The sequence below is a fragment of the Prunus mume genome, linkage group LG7, assembly GCF_029339155.1.
Source record: "Prunus mume cultivar Tortuosa linkage group LG7, ASM2933915v1, whole genome shotgun sequence".
Classification (NCBI taxonomy): domain Eukaryota; kingdom Viridiplantae; phylum Streptophyta; class Magnoliopsida; order Rosales; family Rosaceae; genus Prunus; species Prunus mume.
The window spans coordinates 3,836,775-3,862,142 of NC_142704.1; the positions used below are offsets into that span (position 1 = coordinate 3,836,775).

The 25,368-nt window shown below is 37.8% G+C and overlaps 7 protein-coding genes and 1 non-coding gene across 10 annotated transcripts; 5 read left to right on the forward strand and 3 right to left on the reverse strand.

The window, feature by feature from the left end:
* The first annotated feature begins 854 nt into the window (after nucleotides 1-854).
* On the forward strand, nucleotides 855-4,137 carry LOC103337794 (cellulose synthase-like protein G3). Its single transcript, XM_008240958.3, is given in 8 exon segments — nucleotides 855-1,178; nucleotides 1,181-1,500; nucleotides 1,598-1,747; nucleotides 1,894-2,019; nucleotides 2,123-2,549; nucleotides 2,552-2,565; nucleotides 2,889-3,236; nucleotides 3,390-4,137. Coding segments are annotated over 8 exon segments (2,247 nt in total). The 5' UTR covers nucleotides 855-910; the 3' UTR covers nucleotides 3,984-4,137.
* Nucleotides 4,006-4,087, forward strand: TRNAS-UGA (transfer RNA serine (anticodon UGA)). The gene has a single exon. It is a non-coding gene; the product is annotated as a tRNA-Ser (tRNA).
* A 95-nt stretch (nucleotides 4,138-4,232) lies between the features above and the next one.
* On the reverse strand, nucleotides 4,233-6,511 carry LOC103337767 (putative E3 ubiquitin-protein ligase RHA4A). The gene is made up of 3 exons (XM_008240939.2): nucleotides 6,147-6,511; nucleotides 5,856-5,941; nucleotides 4,233-5,013 (listed from the first exon to the last, which is right to left on the reverse strand). Exons 1-3 carry the CDS (start codon nucleotides 6,387-6,389, stop codon nucleotides 4,563-4,565), a joined length of 780 nt encoding a protein of 259 aa, XP_008239161.2. The 5' UTR covers nucleotides 6,390-6,511; the 3' UTR covers nucleotides 4,233-4,562.
* Nucleotides 6,512-9,569: 3,058 nt separating this feature from the next.
* On the reverse strand, nucleotides 9,570-12,026 carry LOC103337768 (Translation elongation factor EF1B/ribosomal protein S6 family protein). The gene is made up of 2 exons (XM_008240940.2): nucleotides 11,591-12,026; nucleotides 9,570-9,947 (listed from the first exon to the last, which is right to left on the reverse strand). The coding sequence occupies exons 1-2, from the start codon at nucleotides 11,954-11,956 to the stop codon at nucleotides 9,708-9,710; spliced, it is 606 nt and encodes a 201-aa protein (XP_008239162.1). The 5' UTR covers nucleotides 11,957-12,026; the 3' UTR covers nucleotides 9,570-9,707.
* A 137-nt stretch (nucleotides 12,027-12,163) lies between these two features.
* On the forward strand, nucleotides 12,164-14,834 carry RPN12A (regulatory particle non-ATPase 12A). The gene is made up of 6 exons (XM_089041490.1): nucleotides 12,164-12,386; nucleotides 12,788-12,866; nucleotides 13,206-13,308; nucleotides 13,498-13,761; nucleotides 14,030-14,141; nucleotides 14,484-14,834. Exons 1-6 carry the CDS (start codon nucleotides 12,282-12,284, stop codon nucleotides 14,622-14,624), a joined length of 804 nt encoding a protein of 267 aa, XP_088897616.1. The 5' UTR covers nucleotides 12,164-12,281; the 3' UTR covers nucleotides 14,625-14,834.
* Nucleotides 14,835-15,718: 884 nt separating this feature from the next.
* On the forward strand, nucleotides 15,719-17,831 carry LOC103337769 (protein ABIL2-like). 2 transcript variants are annotated; one of them, XM_089041544.1, is made up of 9 exons: nucleotides 15,719-15,918; nucleotides 16,172-16,287; nucleotides 16,365-16,447; nucleotides 16,528-16,678; nucleotides 16,750-16,933; nucleotides 17,032-17,068; nucleotides 17,170-17,246; nucleotides 17,339-17,438; nucleotides 17,523-17,831. In XM_089041544.1, the coding sequence occupies exons 1-9, from the start codon at nucleotides 15,882-15,884 to the stop codon at nucleotides 17,698-17,700; spliced, it is 963 nt and encodes a 320-aa protein (XP_088897670.1). In that variant the 5' UTR covers nucleotides 15,719-15,881; the 3' UTR covers nucleotides 17,701-17,831. The 2 variants fall into 2 exon arrangements, with proteins under 2 accessions (XP_088897670.1, XP_088897671.1); XM_089041545.1 differs by having other exon boundaries at nucleotides 15,908-16,046.
* On the reverse strand, nucleotides 17,719-22,578 carry LOC148915270 (uncharacterized). 2 transcript variants are annotated; one of them, XM_089041543.1, is made up of 14 exons: nucleotides 22,445-22,578; nucleotides 22,126-22,345; nucleotides 21,967-22,014; nucleotides 21,814-21,888; nucleotides 21,462-21,559; nucleotides 21,040-21,283; nucleotides 20,790-20,887; nucleotides 20,376-20,619; nucleotides 19,782-19,879; nucleotides 19,446-19,581; nucleotides 19,240-19,362; nucleotides 18,778-19,017; nucleotides 18,618-18,679; nucleotides 17,719-18,189 (listed from the first exon to the last, which is right to left on the reverse strand). In XM_089041543.1, exons 1-14 carry the CDS (start codon nucleotides 22,565-22,567, stop codon nucleotides 18,016-18,018), a joined length of 1,983 nt encoding a protein of 660 aa, XP_088897669.1. In that variant the 5' UTR covers nucleotides 22,568-22,578; the 3' UTR covers nucleotides 17,719-18,015. The 2 variants fall into 2 exon arrangements, with proteins under 2 accessions (XP_088897669.1, XP_088897668.1); XM_089041542.1 differs by having other exon boundaries at nucleotides 21,402-21,559.
* A 14-nt stretch (nucleotides 22,579-22,592) lies between these two features.
* On the forward strand, nucleotides 22,593-24,361 carry LOC103337770 (kish-A-like protein). Its single transcript, XM_008240943.2, has 4 exons — nucleotides 22,593-22,919; nucleotides 23,025-23,131; nucleotides 23,864-23,898; nucleotides 24,010-24,361. The coding sequence occupies exons 1-4, from the start codon at nucleotides 22,608-22,610 to the stop codon at nucleotides 24,075-24,077; spliced, it is 522 nt and encodes a 173-aa protein (XP_008239165.2). The 5' UTR covers nucleotides 22,593-22,607; the 3' UTR covers nucleotides 24,078-24,361.
* Nucleotides 24,362-25,368: the final 1,007 nt, after the last annotated feature.

Below are 25,368 nucleotides of genomic sequence, written 5' to 3' on the forward strand. Positions count from 1 at the left end.
AATTTGACAATGATGTTTGAGTCCCCTTCACATATTTCAAAGAAAATTACAAGGATTTGCAAGAATCAAGCTTTGAATTGAAGGAGCTAGCAAGTCTACTCCCACAACAAGTTACGAAATTAAAGATTTTGATGCGAATCCAAGATCTAAAAAGAGGGCACGAATTCATGTAAAAAGAGAAACCTGGCTTAGAATTAGTATTAGGGTGTTGTGTGATAGAGTGCATTAGGATATACCAAGGGTATTTTTAGTAGTTAAATATGGTGTACTTAATTAATTTTATATTTTGATTAAAATATTAAAGTGTACGTAGATCATAGAGTGTGTACTCAATTAATTTTAAGATTCGTTTAACAACACTCTACTTTTATATATATCTTATACAGAATTTATTGACAGTTAAAGAGATCAGTCATATACTCCGACAAAATAAAAAAGTAAAAAAATCAGATCAGTCATACGAAAGCAAGCGTCCATTTTCTTTCTCCTTTTTATTTTATATTGTCAGCATTGACTAGTATTTGTATATCCTTCATCAATCATCAACCCAAATATTCTTTCTTGGGTGCAATTTTTTTTTCAGTGAAAAAAAGGTTCACGCAAATTAAGTATAGACTAACTCTCTGGTTTTGACATTTATATATAAAAATAATTTTTTTTATCGATGAATTTTGAGATTGGATCTTGACCTTACGGCACTCATCTTTACAAGTTATTGATCCACCAGTTTCTATGGGTACGATTGGTAGTTGGTACATCTTGTCCCCTTTTCCATAACTTATATATATTGGAGGTCGTTTTCCACATTTAATAATTTTATTAAATTAAACAATTCATAGGTACCGCGACATTCATTCTATAACTTTACTTTTAATCCAAAACGATTCATTAGAAATTCAAATGTTACACCATGTCCTCCAACACCCATGGCCTCCCACTTCACACTCACAAGCCCTCTCGCCGAACCACCGCGAACCGCATCTTCGCGGTGGTTTATGGGTGTGCCACCTTAGGCTTACTTTCTCACCATGCACTCTCTCTCCTCAACTCCACAACCCTCACCTCCTTCTTCATCACCCTCACCTTCCTCATCTCGGACTCCATTCTTGCTTTCATGTTCGCCACCACACAGTCTTTCCACATGCGTCCGATTTATCGCAAGGAATTCCCTGAAAACCTCAAAGGGTCGTCAAAGAATCGGATTTTCCAGCACTGGACGTGTTCATAAGCACTGCCGATCCCTACAAAGAGCCCCCAATGAACGTTGTGAACACGGCCTTATCGGTCATGGCTTATGATTATCCGACACAGAAAGTTTCAGTGTACGTTTCGGATGACGGGGGCTCGGCTCTGACTCTCTTTGCTCTCATGGAGGCTGCCAAGTTTGCAAGCCATTGGTTACCTTTCTGCAGGAACAACAACATAGTTGAGTGCAGCCCGGAAGCTTATTTTGCCATAGATCGTGATTCTCACCTTTCTGATCAAGTTGAGAATATTAAGGTAAAATAATGTTACATACTATTTTCTTTTTTCTTTTTGAAAATTTACATGGGTAGGTAAGATAAACGACTAAAAGATTATGTATTTATATTCACAGGTGATGTACAAAAGAATGAAAGCGAGGGTTAAAAATGTAATTGAGAGAGGTAAAGTCGCCCAAGAATATATAACCGGAGAAGAAGAAATCCAGGCTTTTAGCAAATGGACGGAGGAATTTACACGCCAAGATCACCCCACTGTCATTCAGGTAAATGTAATATATATTGCTAAACATATCTGACTTTGTCAACACTAAAAAAATTTCATTTCACCAACGGGTTCTAGTCCAGTAGTATGAAAGGGAAAAAAAAAAAATCATTCCATTAAAATCTTTTTGCCAATAACCGTGAGCAGGTTTTATTGGAGAGTAACAAAGACAAAGACATCACAGGCAATTTAATGCCAAACCTAATATATGTCTCGAGAGAAAAAAGCAAGACATCAACCCACCATTTCAAGGCTGGTGCGCTTAATGTCCTGGTAAGCTTCTTTAAATAAATAACTAATTTTGAAATTTCGAACATAATTTACGTTACACATTTTACTGATTTACTTTTTTTTATATAAATAAAATAAATCAAAGCTTCGAGTTTCAGCCGTCATGACCAATGCGCCAATAATTTTGACTCTAGATTGTGACATGCACTCTAATGACCCTCAAACTGCACGTCGTGCCCTATGCTACATATTAGACCCTGAAGTTCGACCCAAGCTAGGCTACGTCCAATTTCCTCAGCTTTTTCGTGGCATTAACAAAAACGACATATATGCATGCGAACACAAGCGTCTGTTTCAAATTGATCCAATGGGAATGAATGGGCTCTCTGGATCAAATCATTTGGGAACAGGTTGCTTTTTTACTAGAAGAGCATTTTTTGGAGGCCCCTCAAATTTTTTGCCTCCTGAAATCCCTCAGCTAAGTCCTAACAATTTAGCGGACAAGCACATTTGGTCTTCGGAGGTTATGGAATTGGCATATTGTGTTGCTGCTTGCAATTATGAGAACAATACCAATGGGGCTTGAAGGTAAGTCAACTAAACTTTTGCTTACTATAGAATAATGCTAGAGGGATCGTATTTTCTAATCACATCAACATACATCACGATTTGACTGTCAATGTGTATTCGTTGCATTATTTAGTAGCACATAATTAAGATGAATAAGATGAAGCCCAAACATCAATTTCCCTGATTGCATTTGGTTCCCTATCCTACCTCAGCATTTTTGAGGCATTTTGTCGAACATGTTGCCTCATACTCATGATCATGACATCAAAAGAACATCGAGTAATTTCATGCGAGGCAACAACAGTGGTATATTGATAAGTTATGTTGTTTTAATTGTGCAGATAGGTGTAAGGTATGGCTCACTGGTGGAGGATTACTTCACTGGCTATCGTTTGCAGTGTGAGGGATGGAAGTCAATATTTTGTCACCCTGATAGGGCAGCTTTTTATGGAGATATCCCAATCAACCTTGTTGAAGTGCTGAACCAAAACAAGCGATGGGCCATAGGCCTCCTTGAGGTGGCTTTCTCCAAGTTTAGTCCAATCACATTTGGCACTCGGGCCATGGGCCCTTTGATGGGCCTTGCTTATGCTCACTCTGGATTTTGGCCCATTTGGTCAATTCCAATCATCTCGTATGCCTTCCTCCCCCAGCTAACTCTACTCAATGGAGTCACTATCTTCCCGAAGGTAATAAGTAATAACATACAAGCATTAATAAAATTATTTGTACCACATCAACGTGAAATACATGTATATATGGATAATGCTATCAATAAATGTGGTACATGTATGTCTTAAGTATGTGTTCAATTTGATAAGATTTCTGTGTTTACATTGTAGGTTTCAGAGCCATGGTTTCTCTTGTACATGTATCTTTTCCTCGGAGCATACATTCAAGACTTCCTAGACTTTGTGTTAGCCGGAGGAACATTCTATAGGTGGTGGAATGACCAAAGGATGTGGATCATTAGGGGACTCTCAAGCTACATGTTTGGGTTGATTGAGTTCTTGCTCAAGTACTCAGGCATTTCCACACATGGGTTTAATCTGACAAGCAAAGTCCTTGACGAAGACCAAAGAAAAAGATATGAACAAGGGACCATGGAGTTTGGTGTCCCATCGCCCTTGTTTGTGCCCCTAACAATGGCTGCCATTGTCAACTTGGCTGCCTTTGCTTGGGGCCATGTAGAGGTTTTCAGAGGCAACAATAATAATCTGGAGGGATTGTTTGTGCAGATGTTTATTGCTGGTTTTGGCGTAGTGAACTGCATACCAATTTATGAAGCCATAATTTTTAGGAGTGATGGAGGAAAAATTCCTAGAAAAACTAGCGTTGTTGCAACATTTCTAGTATTTCTTCTTTATCTGGCAGCTCATGTTACTCTAAGGAACTCAGCTGCCAAAAGTGTATTGCGATATAGATTTATATGTTGAATTGAACAGGGTATCACAAGTGGTCGATATGTCCGAGTGGTTAAGGAGACAGACTTGAAATCTGTTGGGCTTCGCCCGCGCAGGTTCGAACCCTGCTGTCGACGATGATTTTTAGACTTTTTGTTTATTATTATTATTATTATTATTTTGGGTGTGAATTATTGTAAATTGTGCTCAGAAAAGTGTGATTTTCCCATTCAACAAAAAGAACCCATTATCACATTTATAATCCATGTTGTGAACTTGCAGTTGAAAAAAGGTACTTCAAATTACACTCAACTCTCTCGATCGAGGTTTATGACAATTACATATTTGCAGCCACCTTCATTGAGGTTTGAGAAAAAACAAGCTGACCTTCTCTCTCATTCCCTAATTCGAAATATAACTAGTCTTTCATCTAGCTAGTTGCTCCGCCAAAACTGGAATGCTCACTCAGAAATGTTGCTAAAAGAATATGTCAATCGGCACGTGAGTGTTCTCTCATTCAACACTATCACGTGCAGTTGGGCATAGTCACCCATACGTGTACACGTTCAAGCCTTCTTATTTGTGAAGAAAGAGATGGAAACATGATTTGTCTCATGACAAATCATGCGTTTGGATACACACAACAACTGGCTCTCTCAAATCTTCATTAGTATAATGCCCAGATGACATGCCAGGGTCCCTCAAAATTGCACCCCCACCCTCACTTGACGAACCCTCAACTGGTGTTGTTACATTTGAAGTAACATTACTGACCAATTGATGCTGTTGTTGATGTTGTTGGTCCAATAATATAATCCCAGGACTGTGGTTGGAGACTATTATGCTAGGGTTGTGCTGTCCTGGACTGGACAAACTAGGTAGTGCCTGTAGTGCAGGACTATCAAGCTTGGTACTGATGGGGATCACAGAGCATCTACAAAGTGGGCAAGTTGTGTTGTTGTGTAGCCAATGATGTATGCAATCAACATGAAACACGTGTCTGCACGATATAACCTGCAGCAACTCCTCTTCCATTTCGAAATCTCCCAAGCAAACACAGCATCTGTCACAAAACCAAATTTTGGCTTATAACCAACCCAATTTTAGCCTAACTTGAAATTTGGTAATTTGATCAATTTCAGAAGACAGAGCAAACACTTAGAAAAAGCACCAAACTAAAAAGTGGCCAGAAAGATAGAGAAGTAGTTAATGAGAGGCTGTTCATGGGTGCTGAGATTTCAGTGTTGTTTATCCACTTTGAGTGAAGAATCTTAGCAAGCGATTGCACACACAATTGTATTCGAACTTTATTCACGTTTTGTCTCCTCCAAAGATGTCTTGTCATATATTCTACTACTTATCTCTCTCTCTCTCTCTCTCTCTCTCACACACACACACACACACAAAGCACTTTTGAGAAAATAGTGGTTGCCATGAGAGGTTCTAAACTGACATGGGAAGAGAATTAAAGGTTCTTACTTCTACCATGCTAGTCTTTTTAGGCCATAACTGGTTGCAAGAATAAAATTGGTTGATCACTAGGATATGTCCTTGTCTGAGTAAGCAGAAAAACTTTCTTGTTACGGGGATAATACTGTTTTTCTATTCCCAGCTAATAATGCAATTATATGTGAAAAAGTTATACCGCGTGTTATTGCGCTATTGGGTTTTCTTTTAAGTGGTCATATATCTGAATAGTTGGTTACTGAGTGCTTTGGCTTTTCAACTTCAAGATGTGAAATGACACCATCTTGGCACATGCCACTTGTTGTAGGGCATGATTGATTATAGACCGCATTGGTGGGTGTCTCTAATAAAAAGACCAATTCAATTTCATTTTGGGGTATCAAAAACTCAATATGGAGGAAAATCAAATCAATGGTAGAAGAAGTAAATTAAACTTACTGTGCATCCTTTTTCCTCTGTTCTTCATCAAATAAAATTGTCTGAAGCTTCTCTTTCAGCTCTCCCTTCAAACCCACAGGACAATCCTAGACAATATAAAGCAAAAAGAAAAGAAAAAGAATTAGATCATGTTAAGTTGGATTGTGAAATTATCATCTGAACTCTATAATTAATTTAAATTGAAATGATCTGTAATTGCAATTTGCAATGCTATTGGAACTCAATATATATTGAGAACATAAACAACATGCATGCATGTAAATATATGTAGCAGAAAAACAGAGGACTTACAGAAGAAACATGATAGGTGGTGGCTGCAGATTGGTCCTGATAACTTCTGGGAAGAATTGGTGGAGAAGATGAGAGAGTGGAGGCTCTCCTTTTGAGGTAGAACAAGTAGAACAAGAGAAAGAGAATGATGGAGAAAAGGATAGGAATTGAGAAAATGAAGGCCTGGTAAAGTTTAAGTTGGAGAGCTTGAGGATAAAGGTGAGAATTGGTAGAACTGGCTGGAGTTTGAGGAAGACTACTCATCTCTTACCCAAGCTGAGCTAGCTTCTGAAAGTGGGAGATTTGTTTTCCTGTTAGGTGAAGATATGTGAGGGAAAGTAGAAAAGGCTTGTTGAGTGTATTTATGGAGAGAGCTTGGGGTGGGGTTGGTTCAGGTACTATGAGAGTAGAGATCATTTTCATACCAAAAAAGTGTTGAGAGATTTTATTTCGCTTTATATATTTAAAGTATTGAATATGGGTATAGTAATTCTATTTCGTCAGACAATTTAACATGTTATATTACCCGTTAGTCAATATTTTAAAGTATTGATAAAAATTGAAACGTGTAACTCAAGGTTTGATTCTTTTTAATGTAACCAAAAAGAAAAGATCTGAGTTTCCATAACTTAGTAACTCAAGGTTTTAGAGGTAACTATGACCTACTTACGGTGCTGGATAGAAGGAACATGAGTTTTTTATATATATATTTTTAAAGTGTGTGTTCTTTCTTTTTGGGTTGAACGAGAACTGAGAACTCACACAAGGGCAAGGTACACAATGATTGCTTTTGGATTGGGGAAAGGACACAATATACCTTTGTTAATATATAATAGGAACCATCATCTTATCAAAGAAATAAAAAAATCCATAGCAGTAAGCTTTTGAGATCAAATTTACATGATGCCATGAACATGATGGTATTATATTCCTTATTTCCAGTAATTTCAATGATGGTTCGACGAAAAAAAAGAAAGGTAATTTCAATGATGGGACACCCATGTCTATCACTAGCTAAAACATGAAGCACTGAGGCCCAGAGTTCTTACTGCTAATTATGATATATTAAAATGTTGAATTCAATTAAAAAAAGGCTTAGAAGAAAGTTACGGTTAGGTCAAGAAAGGTCGCATTGGTCTTACTTCAAGCTGTTGATCGATCTGATCATCCATGGTTGGCAGGTCGATGACCTAACAAACCTATAAAACCATAATACAGGTATGTATGGAGTTAGGCTGTTAGCAAATGGTTTGTCAAGAAAGGTCAACTTCATCGACTATCATTAGGTCGATGACCTGACTGTTACTTTTGTCTTTACCTTAAATATATTTTTGGTACATCATGAGTAACTGAGCTTACAATTATATATAATTAGGCCTGCATGTTCATCAATGAACATCAAGTTGTTGGCATGTTAACATATCAGCATAATTTTTATATATACTTTTTATACGAGAGATATTGAGGAGGGGTTATTCGAACGCAGAACCTCGGGTGCAAAAAATAACTGCTCTTAATCACTTGAGTTGCTATCCCTTAATCTTGGTCTATATCTAACTAGCGTTTAAGGGATACACTGTGGCACAGATGAAGGGGTTATACTGGGGCCAGTTAAGCCTTTGTTTTTATATCATATAAGCAAAGAACTTATTCTTGTTAATGATCGAAGGAAGAATTGTTTCCCTTTCAAGTTGTTTTAAGACCTTTATCTCATGACTAGCTAGGTAAGAAAGAAAAAAGAAGAATTATTTCTTTCATGCACTAAAGTAAAGTGAGGTTGGTGCTGTGAGCTTTTCATCATTATATAACCACAAGAGATTGAGCCATATAGTATCACCATACAATAGGAAGCATAAAATTGCATGGCGTCTCCAATGTCAAACCTAAGAATTTACCAAGTGAGATCATAATAAAGCGAGGAGAGACAAAAAAAAAAAAATTGGAGAGAGACAGAGAGACAGAGAGTTTTGTTTTTGTTTTATTTTTGAGAAATGGAAGCTTGAAACAAGGAAAAATAATCAGAGTCTACGAGAGCACTCTTTTAGGACCCCGGCAGATAAACTGTAAAAGAAGCAAATAAAAACTCGAAGAGAAAAATATAAATCCTAAAAAGAAATGAAAAAAACATTGTTGTTTTCTTATTTTGGGTTATTAACATGCAGAAGGCAAAGATGGCTTCAGGTAGAGATTTGAATGACTGAATTTTTTACAGCTGCTCAGAGTAGGTTAGTAGCTATCTGTGCAGTGAGAAATTGAAGACATGAAGTAAAGTGCAAAGCATCCATATTCTCATGTACAAAGACCCAAATCATTCTTTAACTCGCCACTTATGCAAGCATGACCAAAAAGAAATGAATTTTTTTTATAAAAGAATCTTGGTCTACATGATTTCAGAACAACTTTTTTGCGGTTCCCCACTTTTCTGCTATATATTTCTTTAATGTATTTCGCATTTATTTTATGTTATTCATTGGTTCAACTTGTCCTCTCTTAAGCTTTTCTAGTATGCAATTTGGGTTGGGGGTGACCCTTAATTGAGTTGGGGAGATTTCAGTGCCGTTGGTGGATCATGAAGAAAGCTCTCTCTCACAAAGTGGATTGAAGATCATATCTCATTCTGCAGCACAATCAGATTCTCTAGCTATTAAAAAAAGGCCCTTTTAAAATTTTTGGTCTGGCCCATTTCCTACTTCACGCATTTGTTTTCACTTAGTAATGTGCTCCTGCTTTACATCTCAGTAATTTTTCAGCAGCTTGTGGAATCCGCATGTACAAATGAAAAGAATGACTCCAATCTAGCTACTATTAAGCGGCGGCTTGTGACTGTGTCATCATGCTGACACCATAGCTCCCATGATTAAAGACACAAGTGAGTGTTAATTAGTGCTAATCCAGGAGGGGATTATAGCCAAAATTATAGAAAACCATAAAATAAGACAATTAAATATGAATTTGGTTCAATTTTTGTCAAAAAGCAAACTCCCACCATTGCGATCGTGCAGTCTGCTGTCTTGAAAAGAAAAGACCATTTGAGCAATGAGATGAACCTAGGACATCACACATGCATATATTCTATTGATTGCACAAGTTCTAGTGTTAGATTTTTATGATTTCAGCATCTCATTCAACTTTTTTTATGATTTTAGTGTGAGATTTTTATGATTTTTATGATTGCAGAAGTTCTAGTGTTAGATTTTATGATTTCAGAAGATCTAATGTACAAAGAAAGTGGAGATTCAGCGCGTTGATAATGCTTTCTTGTTTTGGCATTCATGACAATGTTTGGTGAGTCAACATAAAGACCGGCTTGAATTCCATTACAATCCAATCCAATCCAAGCCGAGTCACCAAATGAGTTCATGATGAAAATGCTCTTTCATATTCATATAACATGATGTTTATAGTTGGTCATTAAAAAGGTGTGCTCATACCATTGCAAGTTAATTCTAGCAACTGCATATTTTTGCTTCGGTCATTAATCCAATTATGTTACAAAACAAACTGAATGACCTGAATCTCAACAGCAAGGAAAGGATGGAAGATTCGAAACATGTGAAATTACATTGTACATTCAAAACTAAACTAGTACTTCCTCTTCCTTATTTTGAAGCTCATTGATCGGATGACATTATCATCAGCTTTCAGATTCGCTTCAAGAACTTCGAGAGAGTCGGGTTTTGTGAAGTAGGTAAAGAGTAGGTAGATACCATCCAAGTAAGTGTTAGACTCTCCAGCCTTGTTTTTCTTCTGGATGCCATAGGCTAGTGGAATGACCCCTCTGTTGAAGACCTCCACATACATGCCGCCTCCGGCTATAAGCAACTGCAAATTACAGACCATCAGAAAAAAAGAAAAAAGGCGTTGTATCCTCAGCATGGAATATCAGGCTGCTCTAAGTAAATTGCATATGCCAAACCTCATCTTATTTCCGATAAGTTCTTCTTAAACAGTAAATCACGGAGCCATCGGACGTGTATATTTATGTCAAAAGGCTTATACCCTATCAATGCACTAAGAAACTTCAATTTGTAATGATAAAACCAACAGGAAGTCCGCATCCTAGTTCTCCAGATGTTCTAAAAATATGGCATGAAAAGCATAGATAGAAACTAGGTGAAATAAGGCATGACAAGTCAAACAACATAAAAATTTGGCATTTTTTGACAATTAAGGGATTATTGGGTGACCTGTGAGAATGATCCAATTTCCACTGCGCTTTTCCAAGCTTTTGGTCCGAATACAGTCATAATCTAATCAGTTTTGCCCAACAGTGTCTTGCTGTTCAAGGCCACATCATTAAAAAAATTAAGAAAATAGGGTCTTAATAAGGGCAGACTTGTGTAGTTTTTCCCATTCTCGCTGTAATTGATTGCTCCGTGATCATCATCACTCTACTAGATTCCCATCCCATACAATAGATTTATTCTATTGAGTAAAGGAGAAGTAGTTATTGCACATCCAAGCATGGAAAACAATAACTGACAACAAACTAATATGATACAATGATAAAATGCCTTTAGTTTACCACTACTCCCTCTCATGTGTGGCCCTCTGCCTCTCCTATCACTAGAGATTCCAACACATAGAATCAACATAAATTGGGACGTTGAAGGTGTACAAATTCAGATTCAGGATCTCCCACTTTGATATCATGATAGATAGTGCTGGTTCACCACTATTTTAAGATGTGATCGAGCAAGTGCTTTTAAGTTTTATCGTGTAATATATAGGATGTATCGGGTAAACTTATACCTCCAACTAGACAGGATGTATAGGGTAAATCAATAAGTGGCATATCTGCTAACACAAAAATTTGAGCCGTCTGACATGACAGCTTCTCACTAAATACAACAGGTACCTAAACACAGTTTCCGGAGAAACGGTACTCTTTAAGTCTGAAATTTAAATCAACAGATGAGCCCAACTTTAGTTTGAGGATTCAATTTCCATTAGCAAAGTATGTCTTGAAAAATGGAGCTCTAACAAAGAAAAGCATCCCGCACAGGAAAGTAAGCTTTTCAAAGTTAAACATCTATGGAGTATCCAAACTCCTTCAGCATTTAGAGCATCAAATACTCTCTGCCATCACAAACCTTCAGCTCTTATTACACACTAGTTTCTCTTCCAATGGACATAAAGAGAGACTAGTTAAGCAGCTTCACTTTGGCAAAAGGACTAACTACATTGGACCAAAAGGCCAATCCAGCTTTGTGCTATGCCTAAATAGTTATGGGCATGCACCATGCATTATTTAGAGCCATTCAATTCAATTCAATTCAAAATTTCATTTTTGTTAATTTGTCTTCAAATAACCTCAATTTAACACATTCCTCACTTCCCCACCATTTTTTTCTCAGCCACCAAACACATTACAAAGCCAAATTGAAACAGATAGATAAACCCCACCTATCTTAAGAACCAAAGTAATCAACTTTACTTCACCCAAATATAGAAAATCCGTTTACCTCCTCGTACTTTTGGGTAAGAGTAAGTCTTTCATCCTCCGACATGTCTGGCCTGAGAACCGCCATGGTCTCGTACTGTCGGAGCCCCGGTGGGCACGGTGGCTCCTCCTTCTCCTCCACTGCGGTTAAACCCGACCCGGGTGGTGAAGTCGGATCATCCTCTGACTGGAACCCTCCCTCGAAAAACGAGCCCGAGAACTCCAGTGACTGGACTTTGGCGGTCAGGCCCGAACGGAGACCCGGTCTGGTTCGGTTGAAATGAGTGAAGGAGATGGTCTGGGGCAGAGATGGAATTTGGGAAATTGCTTTGGGGCAAAACTGGAAATTCGAAGGAGTAGTTGAAATGAGTGAAGAAGTGGAAGCCATTGTTTGAAGCTCTGTTATGAGCAGAAGATTCTGGGTCAGTGGCTCGCTGAGTGGATATTGATAAGGGGACGGAGCAGTAGGACAATTGAGTCTTAACGACTCGTCGAACTTTATGTTCAATTTTACGACACGTAGTATATTAGTGATGGGCCTTGAGGCCCAAGACCAAGCCCAACCCAGAATGAAAGCCCCATAAAATACAATTTCTTCTTGTAGAGGAAGCAAAGAGTGATAAAAGCTCAAGGCAAGCGAAAAGCAAAACCACTCAGAGGAAGAAGACGAAGAAGAGGAGGCAAGCAAGCAAGCAAGCACAGGAAGACGAGATATGGATCCGAAGCTGACAGAGGTGGCGCAGCTCTTCGAGCGGTTCAAAGCGGCATTTGTGCGGAACGATTTCGATACCTGCTCCAATTTCCTCTCCCAGCTCAAGGTAACGTACCAATCTCCAAAACCCTAATTTTCTGCCAAATTTGAGATTGTCAGCTGCTCCTGCACATGATTTAGTAACTCTTATTCTATTGTTTGTCTACTTAAAGTATGATTCTTTGTATATTGCCGCGATATGATTAGGATTTTGAATCAGAGTGTTGGGTGCATCGTTTTGCTTCTTCCTTTTGCTAGTTACCTTTTAATTACATTATGGATTTGGTGAATTAAAGTTTCAAAATTTCCTGATTTCGTGTAACGTGTTGTAAAGCTACCAGTCTCTGTTGTTAAGCTGATAGTGAAATGCTCGTTTGGAGGAATTTTAAAGTTATTTGTTGGTTTTGTAAGACACATGGAATTCTGTTGTTGTATGTGGGCTGAGTTGTATTCATTGTTGTTTTTCAGGTCAGGCTGACTGAATTCAGAAGCCTACCGCCCTTGTTCGAAGACACTCCTAATGCGATTCGTGAATTAACATTAGCAAGTAGAGCATTCTTTACCCAAACATGCTCTTCTTACTTTTCTGTTGGTTTAGTTCCCAAATTCTTTGCGTAAATAGCATGAAAAATGCACAAGGAAAAACAAACACTTGCTTTATAGTTTCCTGTGAGCACCAGCTCAAGTGGCATTGGGGTGTGGAAGGGAAGGGGTAAAGCATAGTTTCAAGTCTTGTTGTTAGAAGGAGATATGCTTTTATACTTCATTGTGCTGCGTAATTACATTGTAGCAAAAATGTGTGCTAGTTTAAGATTGTTCGTTGGTGTAGTCACCTTCCAACTACTGCCTCGCTGACCTTTTTTTTCTCATGTTTGAAAACTTTCAGGGGATATATATGAGCATGCTGTTGTTCTTAGTGTGAAGATTGAGGATCAGGATGCATTTGAAAGGGATTTCTTTCAGTTGAAGTCCTATTACACAGATGCTCGGTAATTTATCAATTCAACCCCCTTAAGCTACCTATGAAGTTTTATTTTCTCACATTTGCTGTTGCTGAACTTCTGTTGACTCTTTCTCCCTACGCTGTTTTGACTTTGTTTATCTTTTATTTATTAAGTCTTTTTTAAAAGAAAAATAAGTGTTTGATTGTTAATGAATTTACATTTCTTTTGGAGCAGTGACCGTCTTCCACCATCCTCTCAAGAGTACCCAATTTTAGGTCTCAACCTGTTGAGACTCCTTGTCCAGAATAGAATTGCTGAGTTCCACACTGAACTGGAACTGCTTTCATCCGCTGCTTTGGAGAACCCTTGCATTAAGCATGCTGTGGAGCTGGAGCAATCTTTCATGGAGGGGGCTTACAACCGTGTTTTGAGTGCTAGGCAGACAGTGCCACATGAGACTTATGTTTATTTTATGGATCTCCTGGCAAAAACAGTCAGGTACTTTGTTTTGCTTCTTTATGGTTATATTTGAATAGTTGCAAAAGTTATACAAACATGGGAAAAGAAAATGTAAAGGCTAGAATTTTGGAGTTCTGCATCAATGCAGTTCAATTTATTATATGTGGCTACTAGGTATATGTGAATGATTAGAGCCCATCGTCTTCCTGATATTGTGTAGTTTAGCTCTTTAAATAATATGTTTGCGTCTATTTATGAATTATATGCCTTAATGGGCTTTTTGGTTGATTTGTTCTGTCAATTTTAGAGATGAGATAGCTGGATGCAGCGAGAAGGCATATGATTATCTCTCCATTAAGGATGCACGTCAGATGTTGCTGTTCCCTTCTGACCGTGACCTTTTGGCATATGTGGAGGAGGTAACGTTCACTGTAACATGTATTTTTTACCTTTTTCATATAGAATCCAAGTTAACTGTACTGCTTCAGAGGGATTGATCTTTTATTTTTGCAATCACATGTAATGCTTATTACTGTCTGGCATAAAATGATTATGCAAATCATGGGTGGGTAAGGCACCATGCGCATGTAGAAGTTTCCAATGATTTCGATTGAGTGAAAAATACGATGAGCCTCCTGCCCATTGAGCATACCAATATTTGAACAAGGGGAATACGCTCGACTTTCTTACACCAGCATTGGAAATGCGCTTTACTTTCTCCATTGTTTCCACAAATTTTTAACTCTGATCCTTGAAAACAGGATCACCCTGAGTGGGAAGTAAAGAATGACGCTGTCTATTTCCAGAAGGCAAAGGAGACTGCTCCTTGCAAGGAGATACCTTCTCTACAGCTCATCAACCAAACGCTCAGCTATGCGAGAGAGTTGGAGCGGATTGTTTAAAAATGCTGCGGCATTGTGGTTGTTTGTGTTGTTATCACGACACCTAACATCTGTTGCTCATACTTTTCACTTTCAAAATTTTCTTCTCAATTTTAGTACGAAGACTCAAAATTTGTCTACTATTGTACTTTAGTTTGACCACTCTGGTGGCAATATTTTTCAGCATTTATGTTCTTCGCGTTTTCATTAATCAGATGTTACTTTTGATTACTTGAAATGGTTCTGTTTATGTGCTGGAAAAAGAAAATAGAGAAAGCACAAGAGCAGTGCTTGAGTGTGTCTCTTACCTGTTGATGCATTGTCAATCGTCCCTTCCAGGCAATATATGGACGAACAACATTGTATAGTTGATTTAAAAGCTACAAAGAAACCTTTTCCTTATTAGTAAAGCACTTTTAGCATTGTCGGTAATATTCTCAACCCTATGATCTAAAAGACAAAGCTAATGCAAGTGGATTAATGGTGGTTTATACGTGCCCATCAGTCGCATTTTTAATGCCATATAAATCCAATGCCTAACGTCGAATCCCCCACTGACATATGATTAAAAATATCCTCTTGGCATTTTCTGGTAGCGTTTTGACACGGATGCCCTGCTGCTACATTCAACCTTTCTTTGTACCAAAATAAATGCAATTTCTTGACTTTGATTTCCATGATCCATCACTTTACAAGAAAATTGGATCAACTTTGTTCAGCTCCAGCTTCTGGTCTTTCTTTAGTTTGCAGACTTGCAGAAATAATAATAACAACTAAAATTAAGTGGTTACCAACTTGCCATTCATAATTAATCAGAGGGTCAAGTAGTTGGCTCTTAAGGCAAGACATCATAAGATATAGAACCACTGGATTAAATGATTTTTTTTCAGCAGCCAAGCTAGCAAACACCATCACTGATGTGAGTTGGGATCAAATTAAAGATTCATCTTCCTCCCATCAATTTTGGGGGTCCCAGGTTTGAAAACAATCAAACCACCACATGGCTGACAAGTGGCTTGTTTTGATGGACTTTTTAGTAGGCTTTTTCCTCTTTGCAAAGGAACTCATAATAAGCAGTGTAACAAAAATGATTAGTGACTGAACTGTTTGATGTTTTGCTTTCAAGAATAGAAAAAATGATATTTGGTTCTGATTGATGTTGTCGCTTAATAAATCCAGTAACAGCATTCTCTCATTCCCACTTTTCTGAGAGGAAGAGTCAGTATCTTCTATTCCTTATGCTGACAGTTTCTTGTCAACAAAAGACATAAATATTCCATGAATGAAGACAAGTTGATTTTTCCTGGGCACCCAGGTGGCTGCTCTTTGCCATCTCACTAGTTTTTATCTGCTATTTCTTGTTTGCTTTCTTTCTGAGAATCTATAGTAAAAGGAAAGTAACCATACTGTCTTCTTGTGCTGGTTTCTGATTTTCTGACTCAAGTAAGCCAAATATTTGTATTGCTTTCAGCACAGTATCATGGTTTCTCTGGTTCAAAATGATCTCAGATTAGCATGTCTTTGCTTTCAGCTCTGTGACTGATATCAGAAGTTTGTGTTTTCTGCAGGTGGCAAAATGCAGGGTGTAATTTCTTCCTCTTCTGTTTCTGTCCCAAAAAAAGCTTCCCACCATGATGATGAACTCTTCATGCAGCAGAGGGTGCTCTTTTCAGAGAATCTGAATGTATGTTTCACCTCTCTTCCATGTTAGTCTTGTCCATGAAGTTTTCCGAACTCATTTTATGGCATTTGCTGATTCAGGAACTGAAGAATATGAGGAAACAGTTGTACTCAGCAGCTGAATATTTCGAAATGTCTTACAGCAAAGAGGACCAAAAACAATTGTGAGTTACAGCACAGAGGACCAAAATGAATTATGGCATTTGCTAATTCTGATTGTTGTTTCTATGTTTTGTACTGGTAGAGTGATGGAGGCCTTGAAGGATTATGTCCTCAAAACAGTTGTCAATGCTGTGGATCACTTGGGTTCAATGGCTTATAAGGTCAATGGATTTTTGGATGAAAATGTCAATCAAGTCTCAGAAACTGGGCTTAGGTTGTCTTGCGTTGAACAGGTAGGAGCTGAACATTTTTCCTCTGTTAATTTCAACCCTGTCTAAACTTTTTTTTTTTCCGGAATTTCTAGCGACTTAGGACGTGCCAAGATTTCGTCACTCAAGGGGGTGTCTTCCAAAATTCTTTAGCCACAAAATTTCCCAAGCACCATAGGAGATACATCTTGCCAGACAAGTATGTTCCCATCATGGATACTGTTGGCCAGTCTGCATTGAGACAAAGTGCTGAAGAGGATTTGTATGAGATTAGTACAGGTATTCATTTCATCCTTTAATATTTTGTAATTTTCATTTTAATTGTTAAATTACTGGGGAAAATCTAATAATTTGTTTATGCGAATATTTTGCTGAAGCAACAACAATGAAGGAGATTGCTCCAACAATTGTCAGGTAAATGCTATCTGTGAACACCTTTTCTTTTCAACATAATGGCCAAACTTATTCTGAGTCTGAACTTTTCACCAAGCCTGTGTGCTTTATTTCTGATGCAGTGAAGAGCCTTCTGCATCACACTCTGCTCAACCTTCACCTGGAGCATTTCAGTTCACAAGAATTTCGTCCAAACTTGGTTTGTGTAAAATGTTTCTTCCATTTAATATGTTGCTAAGCTTCTGTTGGCTATACAACATCTTTAATGCAATTTTCCTCCCATAAAATCAGAGAAAAGAACGGTCTCACCGCATCGGTTTCCACTTCCACGTTGTGGCTCTCTTGTTAAGAGATCAAGCACTATGAACTCTTCTTCTACTGTCAAACAGCGGTAAGCACTTGCAAGTTTCAGCTCTAGTTTTTTTAATAATCAAATACTTTTGAGATTTAGAAAATATATTGGATTATATTTTCAGTACGTCTCGGAGCCCCGAACCAGGAGAACAATTTCATTGCCTCTTCATGCTGAAAGAGACACGACCAAAGACAGTGATCAGCACTCAGGCAAACATAAACGTCTGTTTAAGGCATTGCTTAGCATGCGCAAGTTTAGAAAGGATGCCACATTGTACAAATATTTGGATGAAAATTAAGAGAACAAAACAGAAAGAGGTACAAGGAAGCCTATCAGAATTTCAGTTTACACTTTCATGCTTGTGTTGCTCTTTGCCAGCAAAGTTCTAAATCATTCATAAGTTTTAAGTGTTCAACTTCTTTCGTTGCATTTACGTCTCGTTTGTTTCTCATTTTTGACCATCTGCCAAGAGTAAAAGAGTGAATAAAATCATCAAAGCCACAACATTGAAGCACAGGACATACAGAACGTTAGATTCCTAACTCTCACTAAACATGGACTCACTACAAGCTATCACACAACATATACAAAGCAAAGTGCCAGGTAGAGTTGTTTAAAATCCAAGATCAAAACTAGGGCATTCTTCAATTTGCTCACAAGTAGGCTCCTCAGAACTACTTTTCTCATCCGCAGCATCATGAGAAACACAAGAACTCAAACTCGATTTGTCGGAAGTATATGCTGTGTCATGCTGTCTGGTGTCAACTTTCACATGTCCTGGACAAAACTGCTTGAGACAATTGTAAACACAATATATCATGTCAAAACTAAAAAGTTTAACGATGGGTGCTATAGGGGTGAAATGCATTGTAAAAGAAATAAAAGAAATAGATAAAAGAGAGCTATCAACCATGTATTGTCTGCATAAATTTCAAACATTGAATGAAGATCGTGTGCCATAGTGGGATTCCACATATACTTGAATGATATAAGTCCTCCATGGATTGGGCTCAACTAACTATATCCCAAACTTCTTCGTTTATGCAGGATTTACACTGGTTGTTTATGCAATAAAATAATTCTAATTATTTCCCCTTTAATTTGGTGGCTAACAAGGATCTCAATATGAAAGAGGCAGACAACCCAAATTTGAATAGTACAAGCAGAAAAAGGAAATTTGGCAATAGATACTGTGGTGTGGGGAACAGTCTAGACCTGGTCGGAGTTTCTCATGTTGATTCCATCAGCTACTTGACTGCCACTACCACTGGATATTGCTGCATATTCCAATTCATATTGAATTGCCACATAATTAATTTCAGAAAATATAACAGTAAAAGGTGATGTAAGTTTAAACAGTTCTGATAAGACTTGCCTTTGAAAGACATAGGATCAGGGGGGTTTCCAATGTCCATATTTTCACTTTGCTCTATACTTTCAACTGATCTATGTGGTTGTGATGGTCGAGCATCTTCAGAGAAATTCACTATTATAGCATCTGAAACTTGAGACTCCTTAGTGGAGGCAATTGGTCTTGCTGTGCTGTTATCAGCATGGCCTGAAACTATCCTCTCCTGAGCCATAGGTCTTTGGAGAATGGACAAAATCTGATTGGCTGCAGTTATGGAAACAGATAAAGAATCAGCAATGCAGTAAGATTTAAAGGAAATTACTCAAGATAGACAGATCAAAGCTCCCACATGGCACGCCTACCTCAGGTGCCAAAAAATGAAAAGCAGAAAATAAATACAACAAACAATAAATTACAAAAGGAGAAGAAAATACTTCAAATTCAATAAATTATGCTAATTGATTCACCAAGTAATCCTAGACTCACCATCACGTAAAGGCTTGTTTGTATGGACTGCCCTGCTTGATCTCGTTTCCTCTACACTAGAGATGCTAAGATTTGACTCTGAAGCTTTCCTCAAATAATCTTTGTTGTGAGGTTTTCCTTCACCTTTGGGCCAAAAATGCCGCAGGCATGGTCAAGACCTCAGCAAGCATCAATGTCTAAGTTAGCATACTATAACAGAACCATACCTCCAGAACTTGTATATAGTCTACCAACCTCCACCAAATATTTTGGCAGCTCAAACATGCATCCTGTTCTTATATCTTCTGACAAACTGATATACTTACTGCTCAGCATGGTTTTGTCTTCACTAAGTAAACTAACCTGACATATATATAATGACTCAAAATGTCAGAAGCTAGTTTTGAATTCAGTATCCCACAAAAGTGATGCAGCTCTAAAGGCTTATAGGATTTCATGCAAGGCATAGATGGGCATCATGTGACACATCACGTACAGTAGAAATGGCTCATAGATATGAAAGCAACACCAACTACATGGAGCTCAAGATAAATGTAAACAACCTTCTTACGGTAAGAACCAGAAAAGTCAAGTCTGAGAATGCCACCATGGTACTTCTTGGCCTTTTGAGTAATCTGAGTGGTGTATAGACCATGCCACTCTGCATTTTAGAGAATATAAGTGCAATAGGAATCTTAGAAGGATAACTCTCACAGACAGAACTAAGGGTAGCGTTTATGTGCAAAGTGTATATCATGCAATTTCCATCCTCCAATTCTGTAAAACGTATCCAAATGGTCCCAGAATAATGTAAATTTGATCCCTTCAACTATATGATCTCAAGTTGTTAATTCTTAATTTCCAAATTTGAAGGTGAACACTGATTCAAACTATGAAGAACATCAAAACCGTTGCCTTTTCCTTTTAGGCCTGAAAGCATTGCGTTGAAGACTTTGCTTCTGGTTATTAACAATAAAACAACATTTAAGATTTATTCCATTACATTTAAGATTTAAAATAAGGGATTACATGAAAGGTGGAAACCTGTACATCATTTATAGAAATAGATAGAAGGATCCATTGCATAAAAACCATGAAAATGTAAACAACAACACAAACAAAAGCCAAACAAAAGAGCGAATATATGTCACACTAACCTTTTACTTCAAAATTATTGACTATAACACAATCATCTCCACCACCTAATTTCCTTGTTTCCTGGACATAGCAATCATCTTTTCCTCGAAATTTCAAATCTACCAAAGCTTCATGGTTTCCTTCAGGTTCTCCAATGTCAACCAAATGAGCATCAAATGTAAATGATTCACCAGATCTTATATCTTCATCTTTTTTTAGGAACTTGCTATCTATGAGTTTCTTAGTCGCATCAAACAGCAGGGCCTGTGCATAATCAAAGATGGAACAGTAATCATCAAATTTCGTAGAAAGTGAAACCAACAATAAGAAGGGAAAAAAAGAACAACTTCTGCAATCAGTCAGATCATACATTGCTCGGCGTGGGAACAAGATGATAACACTGTGCAAACATATAAAGTTTCTTAATATATTACCTGCCTCCTTTGGGAGCCACACATTGCTAGTTTTAAGAAGCCATCATGGTACTTTTTGGCCTTTTGGGTTAATTGTGTAGTGTACAGGACCTTCCATTCTAAGTTAGAGAAAGGAAAAAAGTTGTCAACCTTGGACCCGATCATTGGGGGCATAGGGACAGATAAGATAAATGAAGAAAATATGTAACCAGTCACATTCAGAGATACAAAAGTTAAATCTGGAACAAGAAAATATAGTTCTCTCACTAACCTTTCTCAGCAGCTTTATCAGTGATAACACCATTACTTTGTTCATGCTTTACTCCTGCCTCTCTAACAACATTACGTTTATTTTCTTTGAAATGCAAATTTTTCCCTGGTTTATTATCTCCTTCACATTCTCCAATTTCAACTAAATGAGCACTAAATCCTATTGATTCACCGGATGCTAGGACTTCATCTTTCTTAAGGAACCTGCTATCTAAGAGATTCCTGCTTTCATCCAACAGTATTATCTGTACAGAGAGAGAAAAGGTAAAGCCTGAGAGTCAATTTTCCTTTAGGTAAATTTGTGTGCAATTACACACATGACTCGAAAAGGATTTGTACTTCCATAAGTGAGGAGTGGCCTACGGATTTATAGGAAAACTTGAGATTGCAAATAAGAACAGATGGGTAGTAGGATAAGTCAACCTGCTTTCCATAAGACCCAGAAACTGCAAGTTGTAAGAAACCATCATGATACTTCTTGGCCTTTTGAGTTAGTTGTGTGGTGTATAGAACCTGCCATTCTGGATTGTAAATGGTAGACCGTGAAAACAATTATAAAAGGAAGGGAGGAGGGAATATAAAGAACAGAACACAGTGAGTCCCAGAGAAACCATGACACTATAATGAAACTAACATGCCAAATGACAAGCAACAACTCCCAATTAAAGGCACTTGTAAAATATTGCAGTATAGAAATCACAAAATTCTGCTATGCTTCAACATTTTAGAGTTAAAATTGCTTTAACATAAATAGAGCTACCGATAACTAACTAACCTGTTTTGCTAGTTTTCATCGTTTCTGGACTACTTTGTGCTGCACCATACTTGTGCAGTTCCCTATTCTTAAACTCTGAAATGTGAAACATAAAAACAAATTAAATTAAAATTGTTCACATGTGAAAGGAGATTATAATGGGAGGCAGACTAACCCTAATTATCTTTTGCGACGGGCTCAAATTTGGCTGCGGCTTATTCCCTGTAAGAATCTCAAAATTGGTGATATCAAAAGCAAGGAAGCAAAAAATATACAATGCTACGGAATTGAACAAAATTTATTGAGATAATAACAGCAAATTAGAAACTGAACTTGTATTCACAAACGGCTTTGCGCGTTTCTCATTAAATTTCATATCTTTTGCTTGAGAATTAAAACCAGGTACAGGTTTGCGATCTCCTTCCGCTGAATCAGCTTCGTTCACGTCAACAAGAAAAGCATTGAATGTGAGTGTTTCGCCGGAGCTAATTTCTTCGTCTTTCTTCAGGAGCCTGCACTCCAAGAGCTTCTCACAATCGTCGTACAGCAACACCTGTGCATTAGAATAAAAAAATTTAAGCACAAAACTATGAATTGAAAGAAAAAATTGAAGTAATTTTGGGATTAATTTGAAAATTTGAAAATTAAATACCTTATTAACGGAGGTGTTGAGCTCTAAGAAACCGTCCTGGTAAACCTTGCGCTTCTGCTTCATGTGCTTGGTGTAGGTGACGCTCCACCGCTTCACTTCCGCCATTGCCGTCTTCTCACTCATTCTCAGTCTCTGAGGAGGAGGGCGACGAAGATTCCAGAAAATGATCGAATTCTTCACCAAAAGAGCATTTGGTTTCTTATGGCGCGGGGCTACCCTCGAAAATTTTCGAATTGGCGGTACTCAACTTCGTAATTTTAACCAAATTCGTGGGCTTTCAGTAATTTTAATAATCGCCACGCTGGCTTATTCGACCGCCATACAAACGACGAGTCGTTTAAAAAGCGAAAGCACTGCTTTCAGCTTGTATATTTTGCAAGCGCAAAGCTCTGTTCGGATCTTCAGTCTTTTTGCTCAGATCTCCCAATCTTTCTCGTGGATCTGTACAAATTCGAAGACCCAGACTTCGAATATGGTCAGAATCAGTGAATTTTTTTTATTGATTTGTTTCTAATTTGATCGAAATTGGGTGTTTGTATTACAAATTAGGGTTTTGATTTGTATTTTTTTCTGGGTGCAGTCGGCGCTTTTCAATTTCAATTCGTTTTTGACGGTGGTGCTGCTCGTGATTTGCACGTGCACGTTCTTGAAGATGCAGTTCCCGGCCGTCCTGGAGCAGAAAACTGGGTCAGTCTCAGTTCCATGGCTTCTCTAATTACAATTACTTACTTTAATGGGTTGTTTGTTAATATTTGTTTTCCATTAATTGCATTGAACTTTAAGTGTTTTTGTTTATGTGAATGGATGCTGCTTTGATCGGAATATGTTTGATAAAAGTCCTGAATGATGTTGTTTGCAAAACCTATAACAATGTCCAGGCTTGGAAACTATTACCCTAACTGTAACTTGTAAGCATTGAAGTCTTTGCAATATATGATCACTGCCTATGCACATTGTTAGGTGAGGCTAAAATACTTCATTGAAATCTGTAAGCCAGCCCTTCTGCTTGGTTTAAGCATTGCATCGCAGTAAAGATTGCTTAAACACAAAAGGGTTGCAATTTTGCAAACTGGTTATGTCTTCTTCCTGGCTTGTTTTAAAGGCAATGGTCTTTCACACGCCCGTATACACACATACTAGATGATTGCTATTTGGACTCTGATTTTCACGTGCAGCATAGTCTTCTTTATGTATTCCGTCGTCCTGCTTACTCTATAAGAGTTCTCTCCGTAGGGTACTTGCTTTTCTTCTACTTGATTTACTGAATTATTTTCTTCCGTTCGGTGATGTTTGTGTCATACTTTCCTTCATGCTTCCATGCCTTTGTATGATATGTCAAAATCAAGATCTAGCTCTGTTCTGATTCCATGCCTTTGTTTTTTTTGGTCAATGTTCTGATTCCATGTCTGGTGCTGGCAGGTTCCGGGGATTTTTTTGGAAGGCAGCTAGAATAGGTAGGTTACTAAGATTTTCTTTTGACTTATTATCTATCATGTTGCTGCTAGAGTAGTTAGAATTACCTAGTTCATGGGTGTGATAGATGACTTTGTTGCCACTTGGAACAGGTGAACGCTTGAGCCCTTGGGTTGCTGCTGGATGCTTTACAATGGGAATTTCAATCTTATTTTTCTAGGCCCAGGTTGCTTTTGTGCTCCAGGAAGCAGATGCAGCTCTTTGTTCATTTCTCTTTTTTGTCCTAACACATATTGGTTCTTGTTCGTGACCACGTACAATTGCGATGCTAATGAATCTACATATTAGGTTTCTGGTTTAAATGATTTGAACATCTAGTTGGTGGTTTAATTTTGCGACAAAAACTTGTATAACTTGCAGGTTGATTTGTATATAGATAGTGTTACAGTTATTTCTCTATCCACATCATGAATGAATGGAAAATCAGCTTCGTATTTCTTTGCCTCTCTCTGTTCAATTCCTAATTTGAATTGGCTGGTGTTAATACTTTCATACCTCGCATATGGAGGGATCGAACGACCTTAAATACTGTGTTTTCCTTTGTTATAGTGGGAAAATATGAATTTAACATACATTCTTTTGATAATTTTTTTTCTATATCTTGTACTCAAAAAACTAAATACAAATTTATAAATAAACTCAATCCTAAACATGATTTATAAAAAAACTCAAGAATTTAAAAAAAACACACCCCAAATCAACCTCAAAGTCAACTTTTTGGGTGTGTTTATAAATGGGTTTTGAGTGTGTGTAATGATGGGTTTTGGGTGTGTTTATATGTTTAAATGGTGCTAACCATTTTGGGTGTTTTAGTGAAACCTGATAAACTAACCACCTGTATTTTGTCATTGCAAATTGAGCAAGCAGTAAACATGTGACTGAATCAAGCAAACAAAAATAAAAATCCACCTGGAACAAAACCTTAAAACCTACCTAAAACGTAAAAGAACTACCAAAAAAACCTAGCTAGATGATCTACATGATCTACTAATTCAAATAACTAATTAAGCTTTGGAAGGCGCCTTGGGTGGAGAGCGTTGATCAGCGCAACTGTTGTCTGACGGCTGGAACATAAAATCTATTGTTGAACTGGTCTAACATCAAGCCAAAACAATTCTGATCAATTCCATCGATGGCAGCGCAACAATCTGGTCCAATGCGACTATAATCGCCAGTAAAAAAGGCAGAAATCAGGTCTCCCACTAATCTGTCTATGTCAGTTAGTGATGACCAACATTTTTCATAATCTTCTTGAGTCGGTGGCTTCCATGTCGGCGGTGCCGGAACTTGTGGTGGCGGTGGCGTCAAAGGCTGCCCAAAGTAGAACCAAAGTCGTGAGACTGCCTTTGGATGTGCCGCATGTGAGACTGTCTTTGGATGTGCATGTGCAGCACGATCATGAAGGAATTGGGTGACATAGGGAGGGTTATGCCTTCCAAACCCTACATTGA